The sequence below is a fragment of the Sitophilus oryzae genome, unplaced genomic scaffold (genome assembly GCF_002938485.1).
Source record: "Sitophilus oryzae breed Bouriz unplaced genomic scaffold, Soryzae_2.0 scaffold_306_pilon_pilon, whole genome shotgun sequence".
Lineage (NCBI taxonomy): Eukaryota > Metazoa > Arthropoda > Insecta > Coleoptera > Curculionidae > Sitophilus > Sitophilus oryzae.
The window spans coordinates 177,276-197,122 of NW_022146870.1; the positions used below are offsets into that span (position 1 = coordinate 177,276).

The window sequence follows — 19,847 nt, forward strand, 5'->3', positions numbered from 1 at the left end:
AATATTTTCTGAACAGATGAACTATGCCCTTGTCCTCATTTTTCACTAAGTAGACAATACCTGTATCTATCTACACACAACACTCAATGCTAAACACAGTAAGAAACTTGGCAAACAAACCCTTACGGAATCGAGTCAAGGAACATCAGAAAAATATAACAAGAGACTTAACGTACAAATCTAAAAATCTAAAAGTTTCAAAAACACGACAATGTCAGTCCAATAATATTATTATTATTTCATATTAAAAATAATGATTAAACACATTAAAAAATAATCAGATATTAATCATATATTAAATTAAAAACTATATCTAATGGGTTTTTATTTGACTTGTTTAAAATTCTTGGTAATGATTATATAAGTAACCTTCTGCCCATTTCCACTAATTCCTTCATTTAAAAAATGTAGGGTAAAGGATTCCATGGCAACGGGAAATGTTTTACTCATTCCTATCGCCAATGAAAAAGCAAGAATGATGTTATATGTGGAATCGTTAATGATGTGTGTGTGCTGGAATTTTTACTACCCCACACCCCATTCCATGGGGTTATTTAGACAATGTTGCCGATTTGTTACAAAAATAAGTATATTTCTGTAATTATTTTGAATTATATATTTAATAAAATCATAATTATTTAGTGCGTACAAAATCATTTTTTATACGGAATTGGTATTATTTTTCAATATGGCGACGTAAAGAGGAATTTAAACTTCAATATGACGAATTTCTAAAGTTAACAATATCAATACTTAACAGTTGGAATTTCCATTATATAATATACACACATGGCGAAAATTATTGCATATATCGTTTAAAAATATACGGTAAGGAATTTAAAGAATTTTTTTTATACATAACTTTGATAATCTGTAATAAACATTTTTTTGTTAAAATAGATATGGTAAAGAAGGTTTATCGTTCAGACCAAATATTACCTATTACAAATTCTTGCAAATTTCGATTTGTGGTCTCTGGAGGTTCAGAAGAATTTTGACCATTATTTTGGCCTTAAAATGCCTAGAAACATTATCTCTCACAGTTTAATAGTCAGAAAAGTAACACCGTCTCAACAGGGCTACCGGCAAGTTGCAATAGCTGAAATTAAAGGAGTTAACCAAAGCAATGTTTCGCGAATATTAAAAAAATTCAGGGAGACAAACGAGGATACAGACCGGCCTGGAAGAGGTAGAAAGAGAGTTACTACTGCTGTGCAAGACCGTCAAATATCCCTAATTGCACGACGCAATCCCCTGCTTTCTAGTAATTCCTATTAAAAATGAGTTAGCTCGCCTTGAAGGAGTAAATGTTTCAAGAAAGACTATAGTAAGAAGACTCCATGACAGAAGATTACATTTAAAGAGGCCTCTACGTGTTCCTTAACGAAGCTTAATTTACAGCAGAAAATTACGCGACTACAATGGCCTGAGGAGAGGAGAGCAAATGGACCTAATTGGAATTTCGTCACGTTTAGTGATGAAACAAGAATAAGCCTAGTGTCAGACTCGCGACGAACTTTTGTCTGAAAAGTACATTTTTTCACTTTGTAGTTTTATACAGGTACGGACGAAAAGTTATTAGTCTTCAAACCAGTTAAAAAATATGTATGTGGCGCCCTCTACATGTAGAAGTCATATTGACATCAAAATCAAATTTCTCATGTGAAAAAATTTCCAAAAACCAATTTTCATCCAAATATTGACGTTACCTACTTCAGAAATTATTTGGAAAAATCGAAATAAAAATAGAACTTTGTACTAACTACACCCTATACCTCCGAAAGTAAGGATTTTAGAACATACATTTATACGAACATTTTTATGTATTTTTATCTGCAGAATATGCTGCGAAAGTTTCCGGAATACAATTCGGACCCTGTATATTAACTATTGTAGGTAAATTAAATAAAAGTAAAATATTGTAAGTTTAAATGAAGTCCATAAACTAATGTCGATTTTGAGAATAGCTACTAACTGTCGCTAGAAAATTGCCATGGCGACAGCAGCCCTCTTGATTACCATTTTATTGAAAAATCGCTTTTTATTCAAAATCTGAGCCAGATCGGTATAGGAATCTCTAACACAGTTTGAAAGAGCATTTAAATGTGCTTCGACTTTAAAAAATACGTAGTGTTGCATTTGAAATAACGAAGTTTTTATGTAAAATAAATATTTAAAACAGACCAGCAATTTTTGATACCCCTGTATATATTTAAAGAAGCAATCAACTTTTTTCGTAAAGTCCATTTCTAAGGCTTAAGATTCAGCACAAGAATTAATTCTGAATAGTAATGTACAAGGTGTTGACAATTTTTTTTATTATAGCATGCATATTTAAATACCTTTAAATATCTCAAAAACCAAAGCATTAAAACATATTAAACCGTTATGACAAATGCCTTATTTTATAACCAAAAATCCAAAAATGAAATAAAATACCGGGTATTCCATAAGAAAAAATATAACTTTGGTTTGGTTTGGTTCTGACACAACCTGTACATTTGAAAATAATTTTTAATTATGCACATTTCCTCTCCAGTCTCCACATCACAATTTTTTTTTTCGTATAATCAACCGAGGCGAATGAAGTGCACCACTCTGTATAATTGTCTATTAGATAAACAAAGCTAACTGCACACCCAAGAATTTCTGAAATATAATTTATAAATATTACAGTTCAAGAAACTAAGCTAAATAAAGTTAAAATTAGAAGAAAACTTTTTTAAGATTTAAAAATGAATAAAATTCTGTTGCCTAACTAATTCTTCTAACTAATTATTGCTTATTTCAGATATTTAATTATAATTTGACCCTCTCTATTTTTTATTGTTGTTGAACATAAAATTAGCAGATATATTTTCAGTAGTATTGGCAACGCGTGTTCTAATTTGTTCTAGTGAAGTGTTGAGCCCGCGGAAAACTATCTACAAAGTCAGTTTGTATCACGCAAATCGACACTTTAGTTTGAAAATAGGGTAGCGGCGACGCACCTAGTTTATATTTTTTATGGTCTAACAGTGTTCACTCTCATTATCAAAATGGATACTTGTGGAATGAGTTTTATAAAATACGTTCTATTTGTTTTTAATTTAATTTTTGCGGTAAGTATTTTTACGAGTTTACCATTTATTCCTAATAATAGATCACGTTACGAAAAAGAAAACTTAAACAGTTTTCTTATAGTTTAATTATACAGAGTGCGTCTTAAATAAGTGCAAATATTTTTAGAAACAATACAGTGGTTCTCAAAATTTAAGCAAAAAATTTTTTTTTTTTATTTTCAGCGTAAAATAACTTGGCCAGTTTGGACTTTGAAACAAAAAATACAAAAGAAATTTCTTTTATCGAGACCCACCAGCCCTGGAAATATTTGCACTTATTTAAGACTCACCCTGTATTCTTATATTATATAAATATATTTTTATAATCATAACACATCTTATACTTAATCATATACAGGGTTGTTCACCACATACGACACGGAGTATTGTAGCTAAACGATTAGATTTTTACAAATTGTAAGTTTTGGGTTCGTTGAAGGACTATTAGAGCTACAATTTAAAAATATTTTTACAAGATACCCAGTGTCCCAAATAAATAAAAAATATCAAAGTTGTAGTTTTTTTTAAATGGAACACCCTGTATATTATTACATTTTTAGTTTCTACGATTAAAATAAAGGTAAATTTGATAAAGGTTTATTACACTTAAACCTTACCGTTTTTGAAATATTTGCAATTTTGTGAAATTGCAGTCAACATTTTAAGGCTTCATTTCTCCAAGGGTATCAAAGTTTTTAATACTAAATATTTACTGAAGTTTATTTATTGATCAGTTATTGTGTTGCAATAATAAAAATTATACTACCTTATACAGAGTGTCTAAAATTTTATTTTAAATAATTACTAGCTTTAAACGGCAATAACTTGTTTAATTTAAATGGAACACCCTATATATGCTATGAGAATCAGATGCACAATTTAATTGTCTATCAAATTGTTTTATACCATTTTTACGTATCTCTTCAAGTTTCCGTAGAAAATGCATTTTCTTGTAATTTAAAACTCATTTATCAATATACCCATGGAATACTGACATATTAGATTATTTTTACAGATGTACCAAATTTTTAAAGAGTACAGATACTAATATTGTCGATATAGTTTGTTTATTTCATTTAAAAAAAAACTGTTTAAATATTTGTTAAAGAGGACCAATTACAATTGTTCCAGTATTCAAAAAAAAAACTGAATTTTGTATGTGTATTAGACGGTGTAGTAAAAAGTAACACCTTAAAAATGTTATTTAATTTTTTGACAAATACCTATTTATAACAACAGAGGCATTCATTTACATAACTTATTATTATATTGATTTCTGATTCAAATCCACATTTATTTAGAATAATTTATTAACGAACATAATTAGTATGTAATTAATTAGTATTTGGACGGAAATAATGGTGGTATATTTAATTAATGGTATATTTTTTATAAAGATTTAAATAGTTTTCTTTTTGCATACAAATAGGCTAGTAATATTATCATTTTGCTAAAAACGATAATATTACTAGCCTGTATATTTTGTACATTTGTTGCTTTAAAAACAATCTGAAATGTCAATATTCCATGGGTATATTGATAAATGAGGTCTAAATTATAAGAAAATGCATTTTCTACGAAAACGTGAAGGGATAGGTAAAAAGTGGTATAATACAATTTGATGGACAATTAAATTGTTCATCTGATTCTTCTAAAATATACAGGGCGGTCTATTTAAATTAAACAAGTTATTCCGTTTAAAACTAGAAATATTTTAAAATAAATTTTTATACACTCTGTATGAGATAGTATTATTTTTATTATTGCAACACAAAAACTGATCAATAAATAGACTTCAGTAAATATTTAGTATTAAAAACTTTGGTACCCTTGGAGAAATGAAGCCTTAAAATTTTTACTGCAATTTCACAAAATTGAAAATATTTTTTTATATAATTTATTTTATAAGTGTAATAAACCTTAATCAAATTTACCTTTATTTTAATCGTAAAAACTAAAAATGTAATAATAAACAGGGTATTCCATTTAAAAAAATACAACTTTGATATTTTTTATTTATTTGGGACACTCTGTATTTTGTAAAAATATTTTTAAATTATAGCTCTAATAGTCCTTCAACGAACCCAAAACTTACAATTTATAAAAATCTAATCATTTACCTACAATACTCCGTGTCGTATGTGGTGAACAACCCTGTATAATAAGATAATTCATTATTAATAAGATATTTTCAATTAAATTAGAAGACATTAATTATACAACATGTTAAATAAATAAGGACCCATGTTGAAAAAATTCAATTTTAAATTTCTCAGAAATTCTTAATGTACATACTTAAAATAATTACAAGTGTGCATTCTACCAAATTCGAAATAAAGGACTTATGCATATAATAGGCATAAATTAAGCATATTATTTCGTATACAGAACAAACTGTATAGTGTGATTTTTCAAAATATATATAAAATATTACAATAAAAGTTGTTTGGGAGAACCAACAACAAAAATATTCAAAGATTTTTATTTTCTTTTTCATATAATATTGTGTTTTATTTCTGCTGTTACCATTAGCATACATACGTGAACAAAAGCGTATAATCCAATATAACAAAAACATGTTAAACAAAATTAATTTAAATAATTAACCATGTTAAAAATTATATTACTTAAGAGTAGTGTGAGAATTGTTGACTTCTTTGAGTATTTTTAAAAATATTTAATCACAGACAAGTTAAATGTGAAACTGACAACATAAATTTCAACCACATTTAACTCAAACTATACTATGGCATTGCCAAATATTTTTAAAATAATCATAAATTAACTATTGTCTGTGGTTCTGCAACAATAATGTACTTGAGCAATGTTTACGTTTTTGTACGTTCTCGTAGTACTATGTGTTACTATTTCTACATTTTTGATGATAGACAAATAAATTTTTAAGGAGGGTAATTGCTCTAGTTGATGGTCATTTACCCCGTTTTGTGGACACATCATTAATTACCTTTTTAAACATTTTAAAACATAGAGGCAATACTATACTACTGCCATTACTCGCTAACGAGTATTTAACACGCATCGGAAGATGGTCACACAAGGCGTTTTCTTTCATGAGCTTTTCTGTGACTGAAAAGCCCGATACGTGATGTTATCTGCCTACCGCACTCCGGACATTCAAAAATCTCATTGCTTTATTGCCACTTTACTTTTTGGTTGTCGTTGTTCGAGTTCACAGTTCTTCTCCATCGAGTTCTATTATGAGTTGCGTCTTCCCACTCATTCTGCATATTAATCCCCTTTAAGTTTTCGTGGAAAATGTCCTTGTACCTTTTGAGTTGTCCACCCGCCCTCCTCTTACCGTCAACAATCTCACCGTAAAGCAGAGATTTTGGTATGCGGTTTTCTTGCATTCTGCATACGTGACCAGCCCATCTTAAGCGGGATTTTGTAACCACGACTTCAATACTCTTACAGTTAGCTTTTTCAAGGACCGATACGTTTGAGACACGATGGAACCATCGGATTTTTAAGAGTTGCCTAAGGTGTATATGTTGCAACTTCTTTACTGCATTCATGTGTCGGCGGTACGGTACCCAGTTTTCGGTCCCATATAACATGGTGGGGATTATAGTTGCTCAGTACACTGCAAGTTTCGTTTTTGTACCCAAGTCATGATTGTAGAAAACCCTGTCTTTTAATTTCCAGAATGCTCTTGCGGCGCTGCTAATTCAAAGTCTCGTATGCCTAGGTATATGTGTTCAACACTTCTTGTAATTGTTGTAACGTTTTTGCAACTAGAGCGCTGTCATCAGCGTATTGAAGTTCTGTGATGAATTTTGTACGTGTTTTTACCCTGAGTCTTTTTATGTTGAACAGACCGCCGTCGTATCTATATCTAATGTCCATTTCTCTCTCCTGCAGTTTGCTATCCACTATAATGGAGAGCGCTACCATGAATATGTCGAATAGGAGAGGCGCTGCTAAGACACATCCCTGCCTAACTTCTGTATTTGTTAGCAAGGGATCGCTCAGTGATCCATGATGTGACACTCTTGACTCGTTGTTGTTATGGAGGCTTTTACACTCTGTAAGGAATTTGTTGGGTACTCCGAACTTTTTCATAATTGCCCAAAGTGCATCTCTGTTCACAGAGTCGAAGGCTTTTGTTAGGTCGATGAATGCAACATAAAGTTTAGACTGCTGCTCTTTTACTTTTTCCTGTAGTTGGCGAATGGAAAATATGAAATCGACGGTGCCGAGGTTGGTGCGAAAACGTGTTTGCGATTCTGGAAGTATTTTTTCTATATGTGGGTGCAGGCAGTTTGATATAATTTTTGCAAGAATTTTTCCTCCGTTAGCCAATAATAATTTCCGCAGTCTGATGCACTTCTTTTATTCTTAAATATATTCACTATATTCGCGTTGCAACAGTCCTGAGGTACCTCTCCGCTTTCCCATATGAAATCGAAGAGAACCTTAAGAGGCAATACATTATTTTTATGACGCCATTCCCATTATTTTTCATAAAATTTCGCTATTTTTTTTGCTATCTGGATGATCAACTCCTATATTTTCGTGGAGTTGATTATAAGGCAGCAAAAGTAGGATGGCTGATAAATTTAGATATCCAAGAAAAAATTGTAATTCTAAAAATTATATTTTCCATAGTAGAAGTAAATTTAACTTGTAAAGAAACATCTTGCTAAACTATGGAAGGTAAGAACGTATATACCATAACAATTGAAGTATTGCTATAGCCTTTGATCACAATTGAACGATATCCAACAATTGACTCTCTTAGGTTAATAGGAGATGTGTATCGGAATCGGATAAATTATGTACACACAGTCAAGTTGGCAATAACCGGGTCTATCACCATACAAAATTTAATTTCCATTTAACGATTATTTTCGTAATTATTGATGGGATTTTATAATGGACAAGGGTCGTCTAAAAGTCATCAAAATTTCTACCAGAAACACTGATTGACAAGGATAAATCTCTAAAGTTTCATCACTAGCAAATAATTGCTTTAGAAGCTTATCTGAGACACACAAACATGCATTTCTGATTCAATTTTTGACAATGAAATCGTTACACATATCACCATTTCTATTCTTTTTATCAAATAAATTTGACATTTGAATTCAAAATATAATTATCAAAATTAACAATTACCATTATATAAAAAAACAATTGAATATAAATTACACTTTAACCTAGCAAATAATTTTAAATACCATTTCATATACAGGGTTGTTCACCACATACGACGCGGAGTATTGTAGCTAAACGATTAGTTTTGGGTTCGTTGAAGGACTATTAGAGCTACAATTTAAAAATATTTTTACAAGATACAGAGAGGCCCAAATAAATAAAAAATATCAAAGTTGTAATTTTTTAAATGGAACACCCTGTATATTATTACATTTTTAGTTTCTACGATTAAAATAAAGGTAAATTTGATTAAGGTTTACCGCATTTTAATTTTACCGTTTTTGAAATATTTAGGTTTTTGTCAAAAGACAGTAATAATTTTAATGCTTTATTTCTCCAGGCGTATTTAAGTTTTTAAAACCAAATATTGTACTCAAGTATTTCTATTTACTAAATTTTGTGTTGCAATAATAAAAATTATACTACATTATACAGAGTGTCTAAAAATTTATTTTAAATAATAACTAGCTATAAATGGCAATAACTTCTATAATTTAAATGGAACACCCTGTATATTTTATGGGAATCAGATGCACAATTTAATTGTCTATCAAATTGTATTATATAATTTTTTACCTATGTCTTCAGGTTTTCGTAGAAAATGCATTTTCTTATAATTTAGACCACAATTATCAATATACCCATGGAATATTGACATTTTTGATTATTTTTAAATATCTTTTAAAGGTTACAGATATTAATATTGTCGATATAGTTCGTTTATGTCATTAAAAAATAAAAAAATTGTCTAAATATTTGTAAAAGAGGACCAATTAATATGATTCCAGTATTCAAACTACATTAATTGACTGTTTGCGTTGATTAATAATAATTGCTTCAAATACTATAAAACTTAATTTTGTATGTGTATTAGACAGTGTGGTAAAAAATAACACCTTAAAAATTTTATTTCATTTTTTAACGATGCTTATTTAACAACAGAGACGTTCGTTTTCATAACTTATTATTATATTGATTTCTAATTCCAAATCCACATTTATTTAGAATAATTTCTTAACTAACACAGTTAAATATATGTAATTAATTAGTATTTGGGCGGAAATAATGGTGGTATATTTAATTATGGTACACTCTTTTATAAATATTTAAATAGTTTTATTTTTGTATACAAATAGGCTGGTAATATTATCGTTGTTGCTTTAAAACAATCTAAAATGTCAATATTCCATGGGTATATTGATAAATGAGGTCTAAATTATAAGAAAAAGCATTTTCTACGAAAACTTGAAGAGATAGGTAAAAATGGTATAATACAATTTGATGGACAATTAAATTGTGCATCTGATTCTGCTCAAATATACAGGGTGTTCCATTTAAATTAAAGAAGTTATTGCCGTTTAAAGCTAGAAATTATTTAAAATAAATTTTTAGACGCTCTGTATGAGGTAGTATTATTTTTATTATTGCAACACAATAACTGATCAATAATTAAACTTCAGTAAATATTTAATATTAAAAACTTTGATACCCTTGGAGAAATGAAGCCTTAAAATTTTTACTACAATTTCACAAAATTTAAAATATTTCAAAAACGGTCAGGTTTAAGAGTGATAAACAAATTTATCTTTATTTTAATCATAGAAACTAAAAATGTAATAATATACAGGGTGTTCCATTTAAAAAAATACAACTTTGATATTTTTTATTTATTTGGGACACTCTGTATCTTGTAAAAATATTTTTAAATTGTAGCTCTAATAGTCCTTCAACGAACTCAAAACTTACAATTTGTAAAAATCTAATCGTTTAGCTCAATACTCCGTGTCGTATGTGGTGAACAACCCTGTATATGGTTTAATATACCGCGGGCGTCTCAGAAGTGGCTCACCCCTATAACATTTTTATTTTTTCAGATAAAAAAATGAGATTTGGTATGTTAGTATACGACTTAAATTATTTTTGGTCACTTCCTGTTTCACCGGAAATGACTACAACTTTTGATTTTTAAATAACACCCTCGGTATTTTTTTTTTACTTTATTCGATAGAAAATGACACTCTGAATAGAATGACATATCATATGTCAACTTTTAACATTTTCGCATATGGTTTATTTGAAAATGTAACATGCGGTTTATAACGACAAATTGACTCGAAATACCCAGTGTGTGGTACCAAATTATTCGTAAAAATGCCCTTTTCAATATGCTAATGAGCCACCTTTGTTGCATTTGAAAAAAATTGAGATATGACTAAAAAACGAATTGGGCATATTTTAACCGGCCAGAACAAGACACAAAAAACATTAGGCGATCAAATCTATTTTTTCAAGGGTCCTTGATTAAAAATTAGTGTTTTTAACACAGCCATGGCATAATATGGCACACTAGATTGAAATTTAAAATACGATTTTTTTAAGCGAAAATGTCAAAAGTTGGTATATGTTATGTCATTCTATTCAGAGTGTCATTTTCTATCAAATAAAGTAAACATATACCAAGGGTGCCATTTAAAAATCAAAAGTTGTAGTCATTTACGGTATAACAGGAAGTGACCAAAAATAATTGAATACGTCAATCAATCTCCCCCCTCCCCTAGTGTCACATACTAACATATCAAATTTCGTCTTTTAATCTGAAAAAATTAAAAAGTTATAGGGGTGAGCCACTTTTGAGACGCACCCGGTATTTAAATAAAGCATGAAATTCAGTTCGGAGTTTGGAAAATATTTATAGTAGAATTTACGTAGGGGTGGAGTTAGTTTTACCTTTCCCGTACTTTTTTTTTATTTTTATGAAAGTCAAATCTTAAAGCACTTAGCAAAACATGACACCCAAAATCTCATTCAAATCGGAATAACGGTTCCTTATATATCTGGAAAAATGTGTGTTTATTTTTTTAAAGTTTGACCCCCTCTAACGGACAAACGAAGCACTTTTGTGAGAGATAAATTATGTTCAATGTACTTCTTTTTATTCCAAAAATACGTAGTATACCCTATTATGTCCAATATCAAAAAATGGGTAAAATAAAATTAGGGTACACTTCAAAGAACATTTTAAATGAGCCTAAATTTGAATAGATGGCCTGATTCTATACTGACAAGGCAGAGTAAATTATTTATGCTTTGATCAAACAAAATGAACATCAATAATAATACTCGTAACAGGAAACCTGAACACGAACGCACGCTAAAATATTTCTAGAAAAATGTCATATTTATTTGTGTTGGCCATTATAAATTATAGCTTATTCACTGTATTTCAGCAAGTTATCATTTTTCTATTGGTTTACTTTTAATCAGATAAAAAGTTACTAGTCATATTAAAATAGGAATTAAAGAATTTGTTAATACCTAAGTTAAAATACATGTGCCTTTGTGTTTCTATTGCATTACAATATATTTTGTATTGATTAGCGGTTTTTTCCTTTCCCTACACCGAGATTTATAGATTTTAAAGCGAACGAAAAAAAATCAAACAACGAATACATACCATATATTTTTCTTTTATCTAAGATACATACCTTATCGTCTTTTGGAAACACGTACATTTTTGCAGTTTTGTTAGTTTCTTTGCAAGATGCAACACAACAAGAAAACACCATTTTTACAGTTAATAAATAATAAAATTATTTCTGACTATGATATTTAAAATTTAGATAGATAGAAAATTAAAAAACAAACCAGTATTTGCAAACGCAGGCCCAAATTCAATAAAAATCAAAATTTTTCCTGCGAAAATCAGGCTTTTTTCACTTAAAATGTATTTTTTGATTTATCAGCAGTCATTGTCAAGTTGACAATATACAGGGTGTTTTCGAATTAGTCTAAAAAAATTATGGTGTGATTCCTCATGTGTTCTTAAAACAATTTTTATATAACCATTGGGTCTAAAGTACTTCCTTTCTGATCTACAGGGTGTTAAAATTTAAAAAAATCGATTTTTTTGCTTAACATAAATGGTACACCACTGCTTTTTTAAAGAAAATATATTTTTTTCTTGACTGGCCATCCTTTTTCAACAAAATTGATCTTTTGAGTTTTTCTTGTTCATCAAACGGTTGTCTAGAAAAAAATAAATATACTTATTAAGAGCCCGCCTTAATTGTTTTCTAACGATTTTTATATTTTTAGATTAATTAGGAAACACCCTGTATATGCATATCACAGGCAACCAAATAAACTAGTAACCTCTAAAAATTATTTTTCCTACCACTAGCGACATACCGTGTTTTTAGTGTGTACTAAATTATTTTATCAAAATTTCACCATATAAGTTTCCAGGCAATGACGGAGACAGATCGTACGGTAACGGACGTTTTGACACTTTTTTGACAAATTTAATCTAACTTTGAATCTAACCTTAATAAAAATATAATAGTACTAGCACTGGCGGGAAAATGATAATTTTAAGAAAGCTGTTTTTTTAATACATTTTTTGCTATGCTCTCCTGACCAAAGTCCGGGCCGTCTGGCTGCCGGTAGACTACTGCGGTTCACTACTACGCATCACATCTGGGTATCCCATTTTCGTGCGTTTTATGGGATCTGTCGTTTATGAGTACAATGATGCGATTTTTACATTACTTTGCTACTTTTTTATGAAAATAAATATGCTACACGCTACACATAGGTTTGTTCTAGTCTCCTTAGTTTCTGAAATACAAGGCAAATTTGTGATGCGCAGTAGTGAACAGATATTGAATACTGATATGATGCGCAATTTATTATATATTGTGCCCCCCTTTCTTGGGTTATAGCGCATCATACAGTTGCAGGGCTTTAACAAAAGTCAATATCTGAAACGGTTTAACAGAGGTTAGTTTTACACGAATGGTTGTCATCTCGGCGCACTCGTAGCAGCCGAGACACCTTAGACAACTCTTAGGAATCAAATGGTTCCACCATATCTCAAACGTATCGGTATTGAAAAAGCTAGCTGCGAGAGCGTTGAAGTAATGATTACAAGATCTCTCTTAAGATGGGCTGGTCACGTATACAGAATGCAAGAAAGATACTACCAAAATCTCTGCTTTACGGCGATCTTGTAGACAAAAGGTACAAGGATATTTTCCACAAAAACTTAAAGGCGATAACCATGCAGAATGAGTGGGAAGAAGCAGCGCACAACAGAACGCAATGGAGAAAAATTGTAAACTCAGTTAACAGCTACAACCAAAAAGTAAAGATTCAACAAAGCAATCAGATTTTTAGATATCCGGAGTGCGGAAGAGAGATAACATCACGTATCAGGCTTTTCAGTCACAGAAAAGCTCATGAAAGAAAAGCCTTACGTGACCATCTTCTGATGGCTGTCAAATACTCGTCAGCCAGTAATGGCAGTAGTATGTATGTGTATTGAGGTATTCATTGAAGAGGCGGTGTCCTATTAAAGCCCGTAACAATCCATGTGTGTTCTTACTTAAATCAAGGAAAATCTTTGATTTTTATCGGTCGTAAATCGTGAGAAGTCTCTTCTAGTGTCTGAGAGCGTTGAAGGATTTCGATTTCAGGTTACTGATGAAGTCTTCCAAGTTCTTGAGTTCCGCTTTAAGTTGATTCCACTTGGGAAGCAGAACGGTTCTGGTTCTCCAGTTAGTGGAGAGCAATAAAATAACGTGAAATGTTTGCTCCATTTCTATCTGACCGTTTGCTTTTTCATTACTTTCTGTCCCTTGGTGGGCTGGTACACAGAGTAGGAGGACTTCCAATAGCTGCTATCTAAGATAAGTTTTTTTGGTAGCGTAGACTTCTAAAGGATACTGGGGTAGGTGCCCATAGGTTCGAGTATTTAGATTTCAGCATTAGCATATCAACCACCATCCTTCTTTTCATGATCCTCAAAGAGATTAGATATTTCCCCTTTTCTAATTTCTTCTTTTTTCTCTTTTCCCGTTGAGCAGTATATTATACAACTTTCTCTATCCAGGGCCGGCGGAAGGGCCGGGCGACCCGGGCGGCTGCCCAGGGCGCCATATACTGTTTGACCAGCGGATCTGAAGCTACGGAAGGAATGCGAGAAAAAAAAATCGTCATTGCCACGTTTATCTATAAAATTGCAAAATTGCCAGACATGAACTATAAATTTAATATATTTTTATTATATATAATGTGTTTAGCATATATTCTGACGTATATATTACTAAGGAATTTTAACGTAGTTCATATTGTTCGATATGTTTTATTTAATAACTTATTTCTTTCATTCTGTATAATCTGCTTATTATGAAAGTTGAAGATTTTTTAACGATATCTTTGGCAAACCGGCATCGCCGCGCATGGCCGCCTATTCATCGAACATGATTGGCGAGAGTACGTCACAAGATTTGTTACCACGCGGTTGCCATGGCTTTTACGCCTTTCCTATTCGCTTGCTTTATCCCCAACTTCACGGTCTCTTCTGAAAAGAGTAGGAATATTGAATACTATTGAAATATCCAGTGGCGGTGTCATTTTTTTGATCATTATTACTTTATTTCATTATTTTATACCGGTTATCCTAAACTTTATTCCTATATTTTTAGTATATTTGATAGTTAAGTTGTGTTTTATTGTTTTGTTATCTTGTTATAATGTTTTTCGTTCGTAGTTTTTAATTATTAATATCAAGTTTGATCGTATATTTGTGTTTTAAAACGAATAAATTTGTTAAGGGTAAGACGCTACATAGTCAGACAAGAGAAATAATAGCTAATTTATATAGGTAAGTTAATAATAACGTGGATGAAATCTCATTTGGTGTATTTCCTTGTGTTCATAATAGGGTTTGCGATGAAGAAGCTACAGAGAGTTCGCTTGAGTTGCCGCTTAAACGTAAACTTGAGCGGATATTTCTTTATACCGGAGTTAGCGTATCGGCTATAAAAAAATTCACACAGAAGATAAAAAAAAGGCTGAAAACTAACCCCGATAAAATGATATCCTCTCTGGAAAGAAACGACCACGTGAGACTGCTGTCGAAAAGCTCAACGACTTTTTCGAAGTGGTCAGGAATTTGATAAATAGATTTTATCTCGAATTCAAACTCGTCCCCACAATTAGAAAGCTTTTGCAAAAATTGCAGGAAGAATCGAATTTTCCTTTTGCAGGGAAACGCTTAGGGGGTTATTAAAATCAAATGAATTTTTTTGGCGTAAATGTTAAAATAACAGATAAATATTAATGGAGCGGCCCATTATATTGCAGAGAGAGATATAAATATATATACGCGAAATTCGAAAATATAGCCAAGTATTATCTATTTGGATGTAACATATGGGTAGACAATGACCTAACCTTTAAAAACTGCTGGCGGAGGATACCATATCTGGTGTAATAGGCAATATTGGATCTACTGGTGAGTAAAATTATGTTTTGTTTGCGCTTCCAAAGTTAACTATTTTCAAGATTTTTTTTGCTGGAAATAGTTATATCTAAAATTATGTATTATAGAAAAAAATTTAGTTAGTACAGATATATAAATAAATATTACCTCAAGACTCAGTCTTGATCATCTGCTGATGGCAGACATGGTTAGCGAGACGTGCGTCCAGTGTAAAATTAAAAGTGTTTTGGTGTATTGTACTGATTTAGTGTTTTATTTTGCTGTGTAACACCAAAGGTTCCAACCCCCAGCTGTAATTATTTCTTCTATTATATTAACAACACAATAATAATAATAAGATGAAATATTTAAGGGAGCTTTAATAAAAGCTTTTAGTGTTTATCTGCTAACTCAACAGTAACGATTCAAACGGCATAAAGTTTTTTGAAAAAAAATATTAATCTGAGTATTATATTTATGATACACTTTATTTTCATATAACACCGTACGCCCATGCCTATTTTTTGAATGAAATTGGGCGTGTTTTGTTTACAACTGCGTTCCCCTGCCGATACCCCGTAGCTACAGATCCGTTGGTCACACTATACGAGGGGCGCCATGACGGCAACTAAAATATTTAAAAACAGTAACGAATAACCAGATCAATAATTAATCGGTACTATCAATTTCCACATTAAAATATTACCTATTACCACACACCACACCACATAGGGAAGAATATCTGACTAAACATTATAAACACTACTATATCCTAGACGTATCCTATTATAGTTTACTGAAATTATGCTCAAAAAATCCTTTGCATGAAAGCTTTGGGATAGTTTTAATTTCTTCCATTCTATATATTTTTTGGGTGCTCTATTTGAAACTGGGATTTGCGAATTCATTTTCGTGGAAAAATCTTAAACAAAATAAAATAAAAAAATATAAATCTGATTTGTTCGTGGTATTTTACTTATAATTCAAAAGCTATCAAGTTTTTGTAAATAACCTTTCTTTCTATAATTCTTGTTTTTATAAATTTTCTCTAAACAAACTGTATTGGGTCAAGAGCCAGCAAAATTGGCAGTTTTAGACTGACTGCTCAAAATCCCACTTTTTCTACTACCCTTTTATTTGTTATTAATGGCTGATGTATCCTAAAATTATATGAGGTAAATATTCATTCGCAAGAACCTGAAGAGGATCTCGATATCCTTATTATAAAAAAAAAAGCTATATATACAGCTTATATACAGGGTGTCCCAGAAATAAGTGCAAATATTTTAAGAGGTGGTAGATCTCGATAAAAGAAACATATTTGCTCTTTATCGTTTTTCAAATAAGTCCAAAATAACGGAGTTATTTTACTTCGAAAATTTCCAAAAAAAAAATATTTTTTGCTAAAATGTTGAAAACCACTGGATCTTTTCTGGATTTTCTTCCTTGTAAATTTAATCTAATACCTATCTTGCCATATTATCAAGAAATTATATTTTTTAACTAAAAACTAAAAAAATTTCCAAAAAATTTCGAATTTTCAAAATTTTTTTTTCGGGAAAAAAGCCTCATGTTTCTGGGGTTGAACTATACTACCAGTTAAAATATTTGCACTTATTTCTGGGACACCCTGTATTTTTCCAAGGCTCGATCCTCTAGATTGAAATTTAAAATATAATGTTTTTAGAATGAAAATGTCAAAAGTTGACATATGATATGTTATTCTACTCAGAGTGTCATTTTCTATTGAATGAAGTAAAAATATACCGAGGTGCCATTTAAAAATCAAAAGTTTTAGTCATTTCCGATGAAACAGGAAGGGGCCCCCAAAAACAATTGAATAGTCAATCCTAATTTATGTCATATACTAACATACCAAATCTCGTTTTTTATGTAAAAAAAAGAAAAAAGTTATAGGGTTGAGGTAATTTCGAGACACACCCGGTATACAAAAAACAACAAACGCAGACTAAGATTGAAAGAAGAGTAGAATTTTGAAGTATCTTTAAGTGAAAATTTATTATTAAAGTAGCATAAATATGCTTAGTTGTAGTTAAAGGATAGTATTGAAAAAAAAAGAGAATTATAATAACTATTGGGGGGCCGCCAGATAGGGTACTCGCCCGGTCTCAATATTTGCCTTCCGCCGGCCCTGTCTCTATCTAAGAAGATCAAAAGAAAGAGAGAGGGGACATATTGGCGAAATGACAAAATTTTTTTTGTCATTTCCAACGCCAACGAAATGACAATGACTTTTCTTGATTTTCTGTACTTTTTATTAAATATTCTATATAGGCTTGGTGCATTCTCCGCCGGTGCTGCCACCATCGGAGAATATCGTAAACAACTAGTAAACAGTGTGTTTTATAAAGCATGTGCCATACAATACCGCAAAATTTTAGTCATTTCTCATCTTTAGTTGTCAAAGTAAATAATTTGCCGTTAAATACTTACTAATTATTATACAGGGTGTTTCAAAAAACATGTACCATCTCTCGTGGGGAGATTCCTCACGTAAAAATAAGATTTATTTTTCATATCAACATAGGTCCAATTCTACTTTGTTTCGTAGCTACAGGGTGTTAAAGTCATAATATTTCTTCGATTTATTATAATTTTCTTCCAAGTACTTTTAGCGTTTCGAATGAAATTTTGAAGATAAAAGTTACTATAAATGCGACATATTTTAAAGCTAAAAAAGTGTCGACATTCACCAGGGACGTGCATGCGGGTTATTACTAGAATATTTTTTTAAAAAGGCATGTATGCCAGTGACTTTTTTTTATTAGCGAAATAGTTTAAGGAGCTTATTGCCGATTAAAAGTTGTCTCTGGTATTTTGTCGATTTCGGCCTCCTTGATAAGAAAAACGTAATTTTATTAATTTGCCGTGGTTTTTATTTGAAATTGCCGTAGGTTGGACTAATAGTAATAATAAGTAATAATAATAATATTTAATAATCAATTAGATAAAATATATAATTTATTAATTTTATTTTTATTTTAATTTTGTTAATTGTGATTAATAAAATTGCGTTTATCTCATCAAGGGGGCCGAATACGACAAAATGTAAAGAGATAACTTTTAATTGGCATTAAACGGCCTACTTAATTTTTATATTAATTATACTAATTTTGAAAAATATTCCAGTGATAATCCATATGTACGTCCCTGATGAATTTATCGACACTTTTTTAGCATTAAAATATGTATATATATAAATTTTTTTTTTTAAATTTTACTGAAGATTACGAAGTTATTATTTATACTATAGTATATATAAAAATTATAATGAAAATCGAAAAAATATTAAGAATTTACAACGACCTCTGGCTACGAAACAAAGCAGAATCGGACGCTACTGATTACTATGAAAAAAATAAATCTTATTTTTATGTGAGGAATCTCCCCACGAGAGATGGCACATTTTTTTGAAACACCCTGTATATCGCTATAAAACAATATTTTTTACTTTTTTTTCATAATACACTTCATTTTATTATATATTACAGATCTCTGGTCTGGGTATAATCATAGCCGGTGGCTTGGTACTCTCCGACGTTTCAGATATTAAGCACTTTACAACTAGCGAGCTTTTAGGACCGCCTATAGTGCTGATAGTAGCTGGATCTATTGTATTTATTATTGCATTCCTGGGATGTTTTGGAGCCATAAGAGAATCATACAACATGCTTTTAGCAGTAAGTACGATAGAAAAATTAAATAAACACTATTATAACACTATCAAGAGTACAATTTAGGCAAAATAAAAGATTAAAAAAGTAAAAAAACTTTCTTTTTTTACTGTTTTTATTCCTTATATTTAAATTTCTATCTTTAAAATTTTAATTATTACTGGCAATCGGAGAAGATTTTTACTACATTATTTCTTAAGTTTGCAGGATTACTGGTGGTCATCTTTATTTTGGAATTAGCTGTTGGAATAGCTGCTGCAGTCTATAAAGGGGACTTTGAGGGTACCTTAAAGAAAACTCTCCATGCTTCTATGGCAAATTATACGAATAACCCAGTGGAGAAAGTTGCTTGGGACGGTATTCAAAATAAGGTACATAAATGCAGCTAGCACATAGAATAAAAAATATTCTTTAAGCAAGGAAAAAAATAATAGAAAAAGTAAAACCATTATGATTTTTTTTTAAATATTAAATTACACTGTTGACGGTTGTCTGTCATATTACATCAAAATAATTTTTTTATCATAGCACATAGATAAAAAATAAATATCATAGCATCAGTTAGCATCAGTTTTGTTGCAAAAAAAAACTTACTAAATCTAACTCTGT

General features: G+C 30.6%; 1 protein-coding gene across 1 annotated transcript; it reads left to right on the forward strand.

Annotated features, from left to right (window-relative positions):
* The first annotated feature begins 2,918 nt into the window (after positions 1-2,918).
* LOC115884645 (leukocyte surface antigen CD53-like) lies at positions 2,919-19,627 on the forward strand. Its single transcript, XM_030903302.1, has 3 exons — positions 2,919-3,101; positions 19,056-19,244; positions 19,439-19,627. The coding sequence occupies exons 1-3, from the start codon at positions 3,039-3,041 to the stop codon at positions 19,625-19,627; spliced, it is 441 nt and encodes a 146-aa protein (XP_030759162.1). The 5' UTR covers positions 2,919-3,038.
* The last annotated feature ends 220 nt before the right edge of the window (positions 19,628-19,847 follow it).

Bases quoted from the DNA above. Each gene is read 5' to 3' on its own strand.
- LOC115884645 (XM_030903302.1), top strand. From the start codon at position 3,039: ATGGATACTTGTGGAATGAGTTTTATAAAATACGTTCTATTTGTTTTT. The intron at 3,102-19,055 runs GTAAGTATTTTT...TATATATTACAG, and splicing joins TTTTTAATTTAATTTTTGCG to ATCTCTGGTCTGGGTATAAT. The intron at 19,245-19,438 runs GTAAGTACGATA...TTATTTCTTAAG, and splicing joins CATACAACATGCTTTTAGCA to TTTGCAGGATTACTGGTGGT.